Source organism: Telmatherina bonti (assembly GCF_933228915.1).
Source record: "Telmatherina bonti genome assembly, chromosome: 6".
NCBI lineage: Eukaryota > Metazoa > Chordata > Actinopteri > Atheriniformes > Telmatherinidae > Telmatherina > Telmatherina bonti.
The window spans coordinates 23234960-23252549 of NC_136624.1; the positions used below are offsets into that span (position 1 = coordinate 23234960).

A 17590-nucleotide genomic window follows, 5' to 3' on the forward strand; every position below is an offset into this window, starting at 1 on the left:
TTTGCGGAAAGCAAAGATTATAGTGACAAACATATCCAAATCTAAGTTATTAAAAACAGAAAACAACAACAAAACATGGAGGTGTTTTTTTCATTTAGATGAAATGAACCTTAAAAACAGGGTCACTAAGGACCAGCAGAACAATACTGCCCATCAATGGTCAGACTACACGCATGCCTTTTGATTCAAGAGCAACTCGTGTTTTACCAGGTCCCCCAATTAGTTATTAAGTAAATAATAATCTATTCAGTTCAACACAGCCTCATTCTCCCTGTAGCCACTGGAGAGCAAGTATTTCCGTCTATATCGTGTAACAATCTGCAAAGTGAACACACAGGAAGAGATGACGACTGTTTGCGCGCGAAGAGAACACAATAAACAAGCAGGTGCACACGCGCGCGCGCACACACACACACACACACACACACACACACACACACACACACACACAGAGAGAGAGAGAAGTAGGCAGGTCTGCATCTCCTGTCTGCTTGTGATCATCAGTTGTGACAGGAAGCGCTCGCTGCGGAGTTTCATACTTTATTTGAGCAGCAGCTCTCATTTCAAACGGATCTTTCCAGCGCGCAACATCCCTGAAAGCGTTTCATAAGATACACGTTGGTATCACTTTGCAAAGCTGGAGATGACTTCTGGAGGTTTGGGTCTTACCGAGGGTTTGGAGCAAGACAAAAGTCAGGAAGAATTTGACTTTTCTTACTTGTTTCTGTACAACCAGCCAAATGAAGATTTTCCTGTTGGCTGCGTTAAAGGTTTGTATAACAAATAATAGGTCTACCTCTGTATTAATGTAAATGTCCTCTCAAATTTATAATGGCTTTGATCATTTTAACACACACTTCAGAATTTCTTTTCTTCACGGTGAGGTGGAATTTTAATTGCAAGGAAAATGTTTTAATTGTTCAGGGACGCACCACAGGAATCTTGTTTTATTGTTTATGTTAATTAGAAAAGTCGTCAACAATGAAAAAGGAAGGTAAACATGCTCTGTTTGTTAACTAGGTGAAGCTGTGTTTTTCTTTTTGGAGCTATGAGCTTCACTGTGTTAAACGTTATGTCAGTAAATGTGGTTTCTCTACCCTGACAATAATTTTTTTATGTGCCCATGATCAAACTTGTAAGGTCCAACTTGCCCACAAACTGGAAAGTATTTGCATGTCAGAGAATGTAGGTTTTTAACTAAAGGGAAAGTAAACATTGCATTTTTTTTTAAAGTCAGTTACATGTTAATGTAATCTGCATATTTCAGCTCAAATTAATCATTTTATTTGTAACTTACAGATGATCCAGGTGCTCTTCTTCCAAGCAACAGCCAGCCTCCTCTGCTTGTGGTCGACCATCACACATCGTACATCTCCACCTCCACCCAGACAGCATCCAGCCAGGACACTTCCTCTCACAGCCCCACTACAGAAAACCTGTCAGGGGTTGTGTTTGACTCCTATGGGCTGACAACAGGAGCAAGCAACATACCTGCTCCAAGCCCCAGGATTGAGATCACTCCATCGGGTGACTCACTCAGCTCTCAAAACCTGGAGCCAAGCTCCAGCTCCAAAACCCTGGGAGCCTACAGAGAGTGTGTGAGCCCTGCCAGCAGTAACTCCTCTACAGGCTGGCCGGCGGAGACAATCTCTCCCCTGAACTCGCCGTGCGTTTCCCCTCCTAACGGAGGGAGCTATGGTATCTCAATGCCTGTTTTGGACCTCTGCCCAGGCCTGCAGGGGATCCACACTTCTTCTGTCCACTCCTCTCCAGGAGCTTCACCTCGCAACAGCATCACAGATGAGACCTTTCTCCAGCCACATCACCAATGCTCGCCCTCACCACTTCCCCACCAGCGTTCCCGCTCCACCTCACCTCAAGGAAAGCGCTCTTTTGACCAGGCTCACTCCTGTCAGGGAGGCACTCCTGTCAAGCAGCGCTCCCGTAGCCCCAGCCCCATCCCATCACCACATGATCAGCAGCGATCCTATTACATCCACCCCCAGTACCAGGCCCCAGCTGAGTTTCATCCTCAGGCTCAGAATCCAGCACAGGGCCTAGAGGAAATGGTGAACAGCCTCTGCTCCAATCTCCCCAGACCAGTACCCAATGCAGTGATGAGAAGTTCACATGCGCAGGCCCAGAAGCAGGACTGTGCATACAGGGAGGGGTACGAGTGGGCCGTCGAGCAGGAGAGGATGAGCAGGACTGGAGCTGAGATCAAATCTGAGACCTTGTACATGCTCCCAGCTGCACACGTTTGGCCTCCCGCTCAGTCATACCATCATGCTCCTCGGGCTGCATACAGGTGTGTGGTCGGTGCTGTCCTCCTTTGGCTTTTCAAAATGGGAAATCTTTCTCTTTTTTCATTACATTTTCCTGTCATCTTCTTCTGTTTATTTCTATTATTGCCACAGTGGTATTGCCATGGCCCCACTTCCCTCCTTAGAGTGGGCACTGCCCAGTCTCTCCGGTCAGTACGAGTTACTGATCCAGCAGCAGCCCAGATCCCACCACAGAGCCCACTATGAGACTGAGGGCAGCCGAGGAGCTGTGAAGACACCGAATGGAGGGCATCCTGAGGTTCAGGTGTGTGGAGTCATGTGTTAATATATGGTAGAAAGGAGAATTAAATATCTCAATCTAATTTCCCACAAGACAAAACAAATGTGGGAGGGAGAGACTGTGAATGTGGGGCGGGGTGGTATTTCCTGGTTGATATTGAGTTCATCTAAAGCTAACAGCCATGCAAATGAAGACAGAGTTTCATATTGTGTATCCACCACATCACATCCCCCACACTGATTATTTTTAAGAAATGCTAACATACTGCTCATCCTCTATTCCACAAAAATATGCCAACATAAGGCTGAGAGATTGACATACAGTCTACTTCATTTGTTGCCCTGCTAGGTTAAATATTAATCCCTCGCTGTTGGTTTTCTTGTCTCTGTTACGCAAATGGTTTATGCAAAGCAGTGTGCTGGTATTGCCAGTCATGTAATAACACATTTCTTTGTGATGATCATGAAATCACCAACACAAAGAAAGAAAAAAACATATATTTAGTAAATTTATAATCAGAAACTTAAACAGTCTTGTAGGTGATTATAATTTCATAAAAAACTAGAAAAGCACACAGAGCGCAGGCCTCTGCCAAGCAGCTCATTTCCACCCATGTTGTGATTTCCACACAATGTTACAGTCCTACATTCATTTTACATGCATACACTATAAGATTCTTAGATTCACTGATAATGAATTGACAGTGTCTTGGCTATATCGTGGTATTCGTTGCACGTTTATATCTTAATTTGTTTTTGCTGTGATGAAAGATCTGAAGACCCCTTTTTTTCTATAAGTTATTTTGTTAAGTTACTAACAAACAAACCGACAGACAAACAGATAAATGCCGCCAAAAATATAACAGAGGCAATAAAAAATATCACATTTTTTACTTAAACCAGCTCCTCGGGTACCAAGGCACCGCTCCACTTGGACTGCAGGTCTTTATTGGGACGGCGGATGAGAGGCTCCTGAAACCCCACGCCTTCTACCAGGTCCATCGCATCACTGGGAAGACTGTCACCACACCCAGCATGGAGAGGATGATAAATGGGACAAAAGTATTGGAGATCCCCCTGGAGCCAAAAAACCACATGAAAGTAGTGTGAGTAAAACAGAAAGACTAGTTTAACAAATGAAAAGTGCCACTATGAGTCTGAAAGACTCCAGAAAAGGTGAAAAACTCATCACCAGAAGTCAGTAAGTTGCTGTGACCTAATTTTGGTGAAGTATTCTGCAAAAACTGCTGTGTTGGCATCTGCCAAATAGACCAACGCAGAGATACAATTAAAAGAGACTCAGAGCTGTGCTTTCTTCTCATTTTACTGTTTTGTTTGTACCAAGCCATGAAAGCCAGTGCTGGTGATGAGGGCGGCAATGTTTTCAATCTTTTTCACTCCCAACAAGTCACTGTTACTGCTAACGGAAGCATGAGATGCATCACTTCCTGTGTGCCAGGGAGTTTTTCCAAGAAACACCTATCAGCCTCTGTTTGAAGCAACAGAAACTTTTGATGAGTCACAAAAGAAAAACAAGAAAAAAAAACAATGACATGATTTTTTTTTTTCTCTTGACACAGTTTTTGAATAACTGATATATGAGACTATATGTTAAGGATCCTCTATTATTTCAGTGGGAAAATTGGTGTACTATGCTGCACTGTTGTTTTACTTTAAATCGGTGTGAACAGGCTCAGTTTTGCACAACTTTGCAAAAACAAGAAGTTAAATCTCCCCACCACAGAATTTTGGCATCATTTCAGGATCTTTGTCATCTGATAACTCATCTCTGTCATTGTGCAGGATTGACTGTGTTGGGATCTTGAAGCTGAGAAATGCAGACATTGAACTAAGGAATGGTGAGACGGATATTGGACGGAAAAATACACGTGTACGTCTGGTCTTCCGTGTCCACATTCCTCAACCTGGAGGCCAGCTGGTGTCTCTTCAAGTAGCTTCTAACGCTATTGAATGCTGTAAGAAATGTTTAATTCCTGAAATAACTCTTTACACTTGGTCATGACACTTGCAGATTCAATATTGTCAACTACATTTTCCAACATGATGTCGTTCTTGTGGTACTTGTGGGCAAAAGTAAGCAAGTTTTAGGTAGAAATATAAAAAAAAAATATTCTTCTGTGTTTTCGTTTGTGATCTAGGTTGTGAAGTTGTTTGCATTACCATAAAAACTAATGGGTTTTTCATTTTTGTCCAAACTTTACTGTAAACTAATTCTCCTGAAATGTGTTTTGGTACTTCTGAGTCGCTAATTGCTATAAAAGTGTTCCTGCTGGATCTAGTATTTATTTTATGTGGGTCCTAATGTGATATGTTTCTTCAGCTCAGCGCTCAGCTCAGGAGCTCCCAGCAGTAGAAAGGCAGGACCTGGATCGATGTTCTGTACTCGGTGGTCAGCAAATGGTTCTTACTGGACAGAACTTCACATCGGACTCCAAGGTGATATTCTCAGAGAAAACACAAGGTAAGATCTTGAAGTCAGTCTCTGACTCTGATTTTTTAAACTTTTAAATATGAGGAACAATATATAATAAAATTATTGCTGAAAGAATATTATGGCATTTTGGTTTAACGTGATCCTTTCACCTTCCTGACAAATAGCAAAGATTCCTCTCATATCTGTACATTGGCTATGAAGCTAGTTTTATAATCAGTTGATGTAACTTGGTGTCCAGCAAAAACCCTTCATGGCTGAAAAATAAAGCCAAGCAAAAGGTATAAAAACTGCTGTTTCAAACAAATCTCCTCTTACGCCTGACTCGAAAAGCGAGTTAGTCTCAAAACACATACTTCACACTCAGTCATGATGAATATAATTACTGTATATTTGTGAATCTTTATGTAACTCACTGTTTGGATTGTCTTCACAACTGCATGACTAACTCTCATCAGAGAGTTTCCAAACTTTGAAAGCTTATTTATTCAATACATGAATCGTTTCCAAAAGTTAATGTAAAATGTTTAATGTTCTTTTTGATATATAAATAATTTCTGCTATATTTGGATTCAAATCTGTTATAATGAATAAAATAGAGTAATACTCTTATGTGACCTCCTAATATCCTGCTGAAGCATGTCCACCTACACATATAGTATCTGTATTTTTAGATTATTTGCATATCACCTGGGAAACATCAACTATTAGTGACGCACATCTTCCTGCAGCCTCCACTTTCAGCTACGACAAAACAAACCACAAGTTTTAACTAATAAAACTTTGTTGGAGATGGCAAGTTTTATTTATTTCTAAATGGAAACTTCTCACCTTGTTACTGCTCACTCTGCCCACACAAAATAGCTGGGTTAGTTTTGTGAGCTGGATGGGTACAGTTGTCTTCATGTAAAGCCTCCCGGTTGCTTAGCGTGGGCTTTGTGCAACAGGATGTGGTTTGACAGACTGATAAAGACTCAGACCCAGAACAGGAGCTTTTTCTTGTTTGCAATGCGTGGGTAGAGTGCATAAGCAGCATGTAAAAACTGAAGTGGGAACGTAGGACTGAAACAGACTTAAAAAAAAATAAAATTAAAAAAAAAAAACTACTTTCCACTGTTTGTGAACAAATGTGCTCACATGCTGTAAAACATGGGATTTACTATCATATGATTGCTTTCAATTCAACCTTTTTTGTTTAGTTTTTTTTTTACTTTTAGTAGTTTTTAGCCTTGTTTGCTATGGCTACTTGTGATTAGCTTAGCTCAACTTGAAGATGGGAGGCAGAGGAAACTGGTTCATTTAAATGTGAAAAAGGAGCATTATCTACCAAAATATAAAATAAATGAGAAGCATAATATAGCCTTTTTCAGATTATACAAACATGTCATGTTAATTATGGAGCTTCAACTGTGCTTGTAGGCAGTTAGCAACTGAACCTAGTTATTTTAGTCCTGCTGCAGCCGAGCTTCCTGGGGCTCACCTAACTTAATAGATGGTAACAAAATAATATCAGAAACATTAAGTGTTGTACCTGCAAAGTTTTGCAGTATTTTCCTTTTTTTAATTTACCTCCAAATCCCGGAGGACAACAGACTGCTACCTGCATAGCAACTCTGGGGGGGGGGACATACATTTTACTCAACCTCAAAATGCAGAACACTAAGATTATACTGAATTATACTGTTATACTGATAATAGCAACAGCTACATTTGGAAAAAAGAAGAAAACATACAAAGCATAAGGAAAAAAGCTAATAAATCTGTGAATTTCCTCTGCATTTCTGTCTGCACATTTTCAGATGGAACGCAAATCTGGGAAGTGGAAGCCACAGTGGACAGAGACAAAACCCAAGCTGTAAGTTAAGTTTGATTCATTTGTTTGAATGAATTTGATGAAGGTGCTCAAAGCAGAGATCAAAACACAGATTGCGATATTGATTTATTCTGAAATGTTGGCTTGACTGAATATTTTACTTATGTTTGTGTGCCCCTAGAATATGCTGTTTGTTGAGGTACCACCATATCAAGACCGCAGCATTTGCCAGCCGGCTAAAGTCAACTTCTACGTCATCAATGGGAAGAAGAAATCCAGTCAGCCTCAGCATTTCATCTACACCCCTTTAATAGGTATGTATCTGTTAGCCACCTCTGCTCTCACATTGCAAGGGAAACAGTTTAGCTGAATGTTTGAGAAATGGGAAGGTTTTTAAAAAGTAAACATTTCCCACCCTTAGATCAGTAGGTAGTGTCAGGGAACTTACAATACCTGATGCTTTAAAAACCTGATGATTAGAGAGAGGCAATGTACCGTACAGCATAATTTCATTATTTCCAGTAAAGACAGACAGAAATTATGATCAAATTAACTGTAAATTTACTATGAATTTACTAAAATGAGAAATGAATGAAGTTATCCTCCCTAGGCCTTGAAAATAGTGGGATCATGGTCTATAAATAACAAAAGCTCCTATTTTTCCCATTTGTTTTAGAGCTACAAAGTACAATATTAGGATGTTTACATTTAATGAATTCAGGTTTTAGAAAACAATGAATAAGATCAATTTTCTTGAGAAAAAAAGTGACATTTTTAATAATGTTTTGCTTCAGTTTGTCATTTACATTTGCTTTACAACGTACTGATCATATTTGAATTTCAAAATTGCAAAACATTTAAAAAAAAAACAGGTCAGTAAACTGAGAGGTATGGATTTCACATTATGATGAGAGTATAATTGATTATTTTGGTAAGATTGGATAAAAGAGATGGCATCTCAAAACTGTTAGCGTATGTCTGAAAATAAACTACGACCAGTGTCATTCCTTCCGCAACATTAAAAAAAATCCTAGAAAAACTTTTTAACAACAGATTAAAGAACTTCCTAAATAAGTATGATATACTAAACCTGTCAATACAGCTTCAGGGTAGAATTCATCATTTGCAATAATTAAAGTAACAAGAACATAATAATAAAAGAGTGGTGCGGATCATACACAAAGTTTGGTATTTCATTTTAGTTCAGTTCAATTGAATGGAATTTATTATACCTGGGGGTGGGGCAATTTGAAAGGCATAAGGGGCAGCATCAATAATAGGACAGACTGAACATATGACAAGTTAAGGACAGACATAGTGCTAAAAGCACACAGGAAGTGCTAAAATCACTGCAGAAGCTGTCGATGTCGGGGTACTCTGTGCTTACATTAAAGTGGTATGCGCATACAGGGGCTGGAGTGTAATATCTGAAGAGGGTGGGGTCAGTATTTAAGAGTTGGACTGCACTGTGGACAAAGATGGACCATCTCTGTGTTCTGCAGCATTCTGCAACAATATAAAGATAAAAAACATATAACAACTCCCCTGTCTGAGAAATATTTCATATTCATACATAAAAAATGAAACCTCACATGGACAAATTTTTATTTAAAGTTTCTTATATTTGAAAATTGTTAGTTAAAATCTTTTATGTCCTTTTGACATTTACCAAATTCATCCCGCAGGTGCTTTTGATCATACATTTGACATTCTTGATCTGTTAGCTTCTTCTCTTATAAGAAACCTTTATTAAAACATCAATCAGCTGCTGTTCACATCATTCAGCAGGGAGTAAATTGTGCCCATGTCAAAAGTAACGAACTGGGGTTTACTCTTTAAGGAAAAGAAATGTCATTTCACTATTGCTCTGAACATACATAAGTATCACAGCCAAGATGCTTAATTCCAGTGAACAAATATGGCTAATTTACATGTATTTCTAGAAACACTGAAAAAATAAATTGCCTCTTTGAAAGTTGTTTTTTTTTTTTTTTTTTTGAAAGCTCACGGTCATGAGAAAGTTACGGATTATTATCAGCCTTGAATTGCACACATATACAGTGACTTTATATTCTCCAAATGTACTGGTACATAGTTTAGTTTTCATTTGATCCATACACACATTAACTACCTTTTAAATGTGGTTAACATGCCTGTATACTCTAATAGATTATTTCATAGACTTAGAAGACAATGTAGGATCCGTTCTACATTGGCTTCTTATTCTTATTGCTGGTATTGTCAAACTGATAAATCAAGAGAAACCTAATTTTGTGTAAGATTTCTCTGCCTAATATAGTTAGTTAATATAACCAATCTATATGTATCAGTTTTGCTATTTCCTGATTGCTCACCCCAAGTCAATCTGTTATGAAAGTAAGAATCAATACAGACAATGGGAAGGGATGTTAAACCGTGTTGCATGTTGGAACAGAAATACAACCTCAACTGTTATAGCCAGCTTTACTTTTATTTTGGCTAACAAGTTAGTTAAACTGGTCACATGTGGTGGAGAAAGGAAGGGATGGAAACTAAGAAAGAACAAGTAAACAAAACATTTGTTCTACAGTCATTAGGGACATGATATATCTAAAGCAGCTCATATGTGTGAACTGATCAATTAACTATGGGGAGTACTTGGAGAGAACCCACACATACATGGGGAGACTCCACAACCCTATCCCCATCCCAATCAAGACCTGAACCAGTAACCTTCTTGATTTGAGGCCACAGTGCTAACCACTACACCACCATGCAGCCTTATAGCCTTACCTTACAGCAGTGTTTCTCAAATCTAGTCCTCAGGCCCCCCTGCCCTGCATGTTTTAGACGTGTTCCTCCTCCAAAGCACCTGAGTCAGATTATTGAATTTCCTCATCAAGTTCTTTGGAGCTTGTTAACAAACCTTTATGTCATTCAGATGTGTTAAAGTAGGGTTGCCTGTAAAGCCTGCAGGGCAACAGGGCCTGAGGACCGGAATTGATAAACACAGCCCTACAGGATAAGATTAACGCTGCTAATAAAAAAAAAGAAAGAAGCATCATCAATTTGTATATTGAATTAAATGACTGACTCTTATTCAATTCCTTCTTTCAGATTTAGTTTCTGGACAGAGTAGATTTACTTTGCAAGTTGGAAGTTTTAAATTGTAAAAAAGTCTTGCAGAGGCTGAATGTAAGATCTACTATTCAGTAAACTAATTCCAATATTCCAGATACATTTATGATTATGTTTGTAACATCGTATCAAAGGCAGTGTATGTTTTTTTTTATTAGTTACTATATTGATCATAACAGCTGCTACAATCTTGGAAGCAGTACATTTTCTTATAATGGAAAAATTTGTTCATCATCATCAGTTTTTTTAGTGCCACCAGCTACAGCTTCAACAAAGTGCTGTACAACTGAGATAAAGACATATAAATATTTTTACAAAATTTTCATCTTGGTGAAGACTGTATTGTACATTAGTGTTAATAGGACCTGCATAATGTGTTGTAAAAACAAAAAACTTAAATAACCCAAACTGAGTGCATCACATCACCTTTACATTCTCCTCTGTGACTCTGGCTGTTTCTGTTTTAGGTTGTACACATGCCTGCTTTATAGTTGGGTCTATTTTACACAGATGTTTGAGGGATTAACTCAGTCTTTGAGCCAGCAGCATGTGGCTGCTAAAAAGCTGCACTAAATGACAGTTAAGTGCGGTGTTTTGGCAGCCCTCAGGTTTTAGCCCCAGAAGCATCCAGAAGCAAGCTTCAAGCCTCTGAGGCTGGATACAGCCTTATTGTGTTACTGTACTTCTTTTGTCAACTCTGAGCAACACTGATGATGATTTCCTTTCCTTCAAATGCATCAAAAATCTTTGTTTTTATTTTTCAGCCATTAAAGCAGAGCCTCTTGATGACTACCAGCTGAATTCATATGGCCACACAGATAGTCAGTACCTGTCAGCAATGTCCATGAAGTCCCTCTATCACCACTTGGAGCAAAACAGCAGCCCTCAAGCCTTAAATGTTTCTTCAACACTGTACCATCTAACCACTGTAGACCCCCGTGGCCACATGTTAACCCCTGGTTCTCTGGATGAACCTACCTATTACCAGCCTAGAGCTGGCACCCTGATCAACAGCCCAGTGATGTACCACACTGCAAACCAGCGTTACAGCAACTGCAGTACAGCTCTGCTCTCACACCCTGCCTCCACTCCCAGCCAGTGCATAAACGCCAGAACCCCTGTAGCCAAACAGGCTGAGGCTCCTCAGGTGGGGGATTCATTTGAGGCTTGTTTGGTGTCAAGGCATCAGGCTTTAGTGCAGACATCACTGCCACTGGGAAAGTCGCCGCCTTCAAGGTACATTCAAGAGAAGGCTGGAAGTCGGGTGGAGCCAGTTGTGCAGCCTCTGACCCAGATCGGACCTGCCAGAGGAAACCATGATGATCAAGTTCCAGAGAGAATCATGGTGAAGCAAGAAAACCTGAGCTGTGCCTACCTAGAGGATGGTAAGTTTTTTTCTGTCTTTGTGAAGTTTCTCAGACTGACCTGTTGTCTTCATTCCTCCTTGATAAATTTCCCCACTTTCCTTGGCAGTTCAAACCAAAAAATCAAACTTAATTCACTCAAATAAGTCAGATCTAATTCAAAGGGCTTCACCGTTGATTGATAGTGGACATACTGATGAAGAGAATTGCTTAATGAGAAGTGTAATACACAGTATAATATGTAATACACTGTATAATATGCACTTAATTAATACCATGGCAACAGTAAGAAGAATGAACATTATATCATACAGATACCAATATAAAATTTAATTTAAAATAAAATGCTTAAAACAAAATAATAATAATAAAAATAATAACAATAATAATAATAATGAATAAATAAATACACAATAAAAGACGAGGTAAAAGTGGTGCAGAAGTTACAACAAGCACATAAAAGAAAATAGACAGATAAAATACAGAATATAAAGATAAAATCTATAAGAAATGTTAAAAGCAGAACGAAACAGATGAGGTTTTAGTTTGGATCTGAAAGTGGCAGGATCTGTGATGTCTCCGGTGTATTGTGGGAGGGAGTTACAGAGAACTGGGGAAGCAACAGAAAAATCCCTACTCCCCCCAGGTTTGATGTTTAATCCCAGGGGTGATCAAAAGGGTGTCATTTGTGAAACAAAGGGTACACGAAGGGATGTAAGGGTGGAGTACGTCTTTTAGGTAGAACATGGTAATTACACTATAAAATAAACAATGTAAAAAAAAATACTGGCAACACACATTTCTAGGGATTTTTAAAGATATCTAAAATCCAGACTGAATTAATCTATGACAAAATATTTGTAAGAATATATTTACTATATACAGTACTATATATGTTACTATTCATATATTTCACTTACTGTCACATATAATATAAATATATAGGATTTTATACAGTTTATGGTAGTTCATGAAAAAGTTGTTTCAGAAAATTGGAAGAAACCTCACTTCTGTTTTTGGACTTTCTTTAATGTTGTTCTCTTTTGTTTGCTTGTTTTCCCTTCTTCAGCTAATGCAATTTGAACAAGTCCTGAACACAAACTTACTAAAAAATTCATTGAGTGAACACAGAGCATAAAATAAAATAGCATTAAGACATGATGTAGCAATACAACACACATTTGTACTTAAACTGTAAAGTAAGATTCCGAACCCTGGGGGATGGGTGTTTGTGGTCCAGTCTGCAAACACGCTGCAACTCCTGTCTTTTGATCCACTTTCCTGTCTGTTTCAGTCTCACTCTCACTGTCTTACACATTATGCAAAAACAGACTGATACACATTTTTTGAAACTTAATGAAAACCTTGAATAGTATCTCAAGATAAAAAGAAACACAGAGTAAAAAGAAACATAACTATAAAGTGGGAGGCCAAATGTTTCACAAATTCACTATTGTAGAAAGTTTCTGATTACACCTCAGTACTGGTGGGAATCAACAGGAAGTAAAGTGAATAGGCAAATATATGCAGATACACCTGTGGTTAAAAAGTAACAACTTCTTTTACTCTGGGGTCTGATAAAAACTGGGGCAATATTTATGGAGCTACTGATGAGCCTCATGAACAGAAAAAACAACATATATTGTTCTATTATGTTATTTCTTTTCTATTTGTGACTGTCTCATATTATGACCCTCAATAGATTTTCATTTTTTCACAGAGTTTTACAGAAAAAAAATCCTTTATTGCTTCAGAAAGCCATCGCATTCATTAAATAGCCATTCCTATTTAATGAATGCGATGTCTGGTGGACATGAAAGTACAACTGCAGGTCAATGTCTATATAGATTTTGAGACATTAAAAGTCTAATGTCTGTATGAAGTTAGACTATTTCAAGGGGTTCTTGGTGACTGAGGTGTTCAAGGTGCCAACCGCAAACCTCAACTCCCCTGGTACACATGTGATGAAGGACTTCTGTTGTCATTCCTCTCGTCTTTGCCCCCTGCTATTTCTGTAGAATAAACACATAAAATGACTCAAATGGGATCACCAGCGACTCCTACTGGTTGTTTTAAACAACACATTATTGCATAATGTAAACATTATATGTATAAAAACTGAGGATGTGCAAAGGGAGTGCCAGTTTTTACTAGAAATAGACTTTATCTAAATTCATTTCAACATAATTAATATGCCATCAACATTATTAAATAATCTGTGCAAATATATGTAAAATATATTTAACCTTAAGTTTTGAAGAATAGTTGCAATAAAATGTACAATAAATATGCATTTATTTTTCTTGATTGGATTGCGTTATGATTGCTTATCCCTCTCATCAATATATTTCAGTTAATGACATCATACGAAGAGACATGAAGGGTCATAATGGAGACTGAACCCACAGCCCCACAGCTGCTCTGAAGACCAGCACATTTACATTTTTGGCAATGATTGTAATCTACTGATGTCAGGGACGAGAAAAGATGAATGAATGTCAGCAGTCTTGAAGAAATAACTGAAGTTGAAATTATAGGTTTGTACTGACTATTTCAAGATTGTGTCATGTTGGACTGTAAGAGGGGTGGTAGTTCACTTGACTGTTGTAAAACCTTTCTAGCAAAACAGGTTCAGCTCTCAGCTGGCCTTTAATGCATCCACAAATTTTAGCCTTCCTAAATATCACTGTATCACAATGTATGCTATTTTATTATTTTTTTTACTTCTCTGTTCATGTAACTGTACAATTGTTTTCTGTAAGCATGTAGAAAATATTTTATATTAAATAAATTTTTGTTTATATAAATATGTGTCCGTGTGAAATGAAATGATGAATGCATCAAATTTCCTTGACACTTGAATTAAAACATATTTTTAAAAAAAACATTTTACAACTGCCCTGATTTATAAATGATTAAAAAATTAGACAACACTATCAAGTTAACATGTGTTTTTCATACAAATAATAGCCTGAAGAATTCCAAAATCCTTTTATATAGCTCAGTTGTAAATATACATGACAGAAATAAGTTTTCTATGGATAATACAACTAATATTTGCTTCAAGTATTCCATTTTTGTAAACTAAATATAAGTTTGCATAATTACCTAATAGTTTCATTAGTTGAAATGAAATTATACAAAAAATTAGACGAAATGGCTTATTAGTCTAAACTATCAAAATTACTTTGAAAGATTGCAAGTTTCTGAACCACTGAACTGTTGTTGCATTCATAACATTTTAAAAAGCTGTCTGCTGGTATAACCCACTGTCCCATCAAAGATTTGTTGTTGGACTATTTTCTGGCTGAAAACAGGCGGAAATTAAACACCAAATTTATTGCCATATTCAGAGAAATACTGTCTAGAAGTTCTAATTCAAGAAAAGGCCCAGCGTATTCCTTGAACCCAGCTCCTTACTAAAAAAAAACATGCATGCCACAGAGGGCAGACCAGTTTAATAATGTGAAAAACAACATGAACGCTAGGGGGCACCATTTTAAACGAATTGTCTCAAGAAAGCGGAAGTCGATCACAGATTTCTGACGTAATTTCCTGGATTTATGTTTTTTTCTATCGCCTTTGTGCAGAGTGTTAGCCTTTTCTCAGTGTCAAAACTAGCTGTTTTTCTTCGTTTTTTGTCCTTGATTTAGTGTTGCACATCTGAAATCATAATCCGGAGTGAAATACTCCTGCCACTCCAGGTGAGTGTTTATATTTCTTTCTTTTTCACACATTAAATAGGATGCTACGTATTACAGCTGTGGTTTATTTAGTGTTGCCGCAGGTATTTGCAGTCTGCAGCTTTGTTGTAAAAGGTCATAGTCTGCATACAGTTTGATTATGTCAGAACAGAATACGTGATTTATTACTATTAAAGTACGTATTAACTATCAATAGTGTGTTTGATCTAAAACATAGAGAAGAAGAATGAGAAGGAAAGAGAAAAAAATGAAAAGCTAGGATTATGCATCTAAACGTCAGTTTTCTTTGTCATTGCGACATAATCTTCATATCACACTCTTGTTTGTGCAGAAAGGTCACTGAAGGAATCAGTCCAAACAGAGTGGCATCATCATGTCTGCAGAGCTGGACTTATCCCCACCAGAAGTGCCTGAGCCCACCTTGTTAGAAAGCATTCTGCGCTATGGATTGTTTCTTGGCGCCATCTTCCAGCTTATCTGCATCCTTGCTGTCATCTTCCCCACGTCCAAAGACCACGAACAGGTAGGTTCAATCCACGGCAAGCAGATCTTTAAAGTTTTCACTTCTTTTTATTATTTTTTTTTTGTTTGTTTGTTTGTTTGTTGCTTTTTTGTGTAGGGTAAAGGTGAAATTAAGAATCAGACAAATTAAGTGTGTAATAAGTAAGTATCTACAACAATATTGTCGACTTGATCATTTTGTTTGCAAGCTTGAAAATTAAACAAAAGTGATATTTTCGTGTCATACAAAATATGTTTATCAAGGACAGAAGTAGTGCTACAAATCGTTTTTAAAAGGACAAATAGTATTAATGTATTCCTGATCTATTTGTAGTTATCTCATGTTATCAAACTAGATCATCAAGAAAAGTGTTTGATTTAAACTTTTTAAAAGGATAAATGCTTTACTGAAAATAATTTATGTTCAAAACAATTTACATTTCTGTCCACTATATGCAACCATATTCCCACACAAATGTTAAAACATGAGATGCACTGCTGCTCAGTTATTCTCAGTCTGCAACATGCATTTGAGTTATATCTCATCATTCTATCAAAATGTCAGTAGATGTCTTAGCCAAAGCAGGACTATATTGGAAACCTGCTAGCTTGCAGCACTCATAGGACAGGATTGAGTAACCCTGATGTATCTTTATATCATAACACCTCATTGGATAGATTTGAGACCATTTGGTATTATATACTGTTCTGAAAATAAATCTTTTTTCCCAGATGTCTAAAAGGCACTTGTCACTTAGATTGCTCAGTGGTAAATATATTTAGTTAGAAATCCACCAAGACTGCTTTCACAGTCTCCATACTAACAATGTCAGGGAAGATTATTTACAGATAAGCAATTAAATTCTCAGACTACTTATTCTATTTTGAGACATTGTTATCAGATTTGTTATTTCATACATACTCTCATATAACACTGTCCTGAACAACAGGTGGTGCATTTAAAAAGATTGCTGACAGGATAGAATATGTCTGTTTTTTTCTGTGCATAAATGTGGAAATTTAATTCAACCTTCCATTTACTAAAGATATATAAATAGTATTTCATCATGAAACCTGCAAACTAAAAAAACTTTCAGCCAAACAATATGTATATTGCTAACTACAGATATTCTATATACATGTTCAATTGTGTAAAATAAAACATGTTTCATCACATGGTCTGGGGTAAAATTTGACATCTTTATTGTCACTACACAGTCTAATAATGATTAACATTCATGTTTTCTGACATATTTCAACATCTCAGGACATCTTTGATTAATTAGCGGTGTTGATGTTTATGGTTTTTACTCCACAGGAATCAGAGCCCGAAAAATCAGATGGAAAAGTCGCTGAACAAATGAAGAAAGCTAAAGGACCGGCGCCTCAGATTCGACAGAAACTAAAGAAAGAGAGCAAAAAGAAGCGATAAATGACTATGTAACTGTGTGTGTTATCTAACTGTGCATTACCTTATTGTGTCACTGACAAAAGAAAGCATTTCATTTATTACTACAGTTAAAAAGTACACCAGCATTGTATTACAGTAATATTCAGTTTTACCACAAGCAATTAGTCAAGGTGGGTTTTTTTTTGTTTTTTTTTACTGTTAATAAAGATGCTTATGTTTGTTTTATATTTTTTCTTTTCTACACAATATCATTGATTAAATGGTATTTGGATTACAAATAAATGTGTTGTGTAGTGATTCATCTCTGCTGTTTCTTGTGGTTAATTTTTTTCGCAGTTATAATTGATCATATTCTCATAATTTCTTAAATACCTTTTATATTATGTGTACAGTGTGCTGCAACACAGGTAGGTTTTATATTATTGGCTTTTTTTTTTTTTTTTTACAAATATAAATGGTTAAATGTGCTATCTGTACAATTTCTTCCTGTTTGTGTCGTTAAAATGGAAATCTGTAAAGCCCTGCTGGAAAACCCGGTATAATGCTGTCAGCCAAGTGTGTTGCTTAGCAACCGATTTATCTAGCCAGTTATGAAGCTAACAATTTTCCGCCAAAATAAATGTTTAAACCGATTAAACTTGTGTCTGAAGTTGCACTACATAAA

The 17590-nt window shown here is 37.2% G+C and overlaps 2 protein-coding genes across 3 annotated transcripts; both read left to right on the plus strand.

Annotated features, from left to right (window-relative positions):
- Positions 1–643: 643 nt before the first annotated feature.
- nfatc2b (nuclear factor of activated T cells 2b) lies at positions 644–13763 on the plus strand (the record flags this gene model as incomplete). Its single annotated transcript, XM_079242964.1, has 10 exons — positions 644–770; positions 1300–2308; positions 2418–2589; positions 3468–3670; positions 4368–4540; positions 4906–5046; positions 6816–6871; positions 7011–7143; positions 10711–11331; positions 13664–13763. 10 exons carry the CDS (start codon positions 644–646, stop codon positions 13708–13710), a joined length of 2682 nt encoding a protein of 893 aa, XP_079099090.1. The 3' UTR covers positions 13711–13763.
- Positions 13764–14885: 1122 nt separating this feature from the next.
- On the plus strand, positions 14886–17131 carry manbal (mannosidase beta like). 2 transcript variants are annotated; one of them, XM_079242610.1, is made up of 3 exons: positions 14886–15014; positions 15346–15537; positions 16834–17131. In XM_079242610.1, the coding sequence occupies exons 2-3, from the start codon at positions 15388–15390 to the stop codon at positions 16945–16947; spliced, it is 264 nt and encodes an 87-aa protein (XP_079098736.1). In that variant the 5' UTR covers positions 14886–15014; positions 15346–15387; the 3' UTR covers positions 16948–17131. The 2 variants fall into 2 exon arrangements, with proteins under 2 accessions (XP_079098736.1, XP_079098737.1); XM_079242611.1 differs by having other exon boundaries at positions 14944–15014; positions 15350–15537.
- The last annotated feature ends 459 nt before the right edge of the window (positions 17132–17590 follow it).

Bases quoted from the DNA above. Each gene is read 5' to 3' on its own strand.
- manbal (XM_079242610.1), top strand. From the start codon at position 15,388: ATGTCTGCAGAGCTGGACTTATCCCCACCAGAAGTGCCTGAGCCCACC. The intron at 15,538-16,833 runs GTAGGTTCAATC...TTTACTCCACAG, and splicing joins CGTCCAAAGACCACGAACAG to GAATCAGAGCCCGAAAAATC.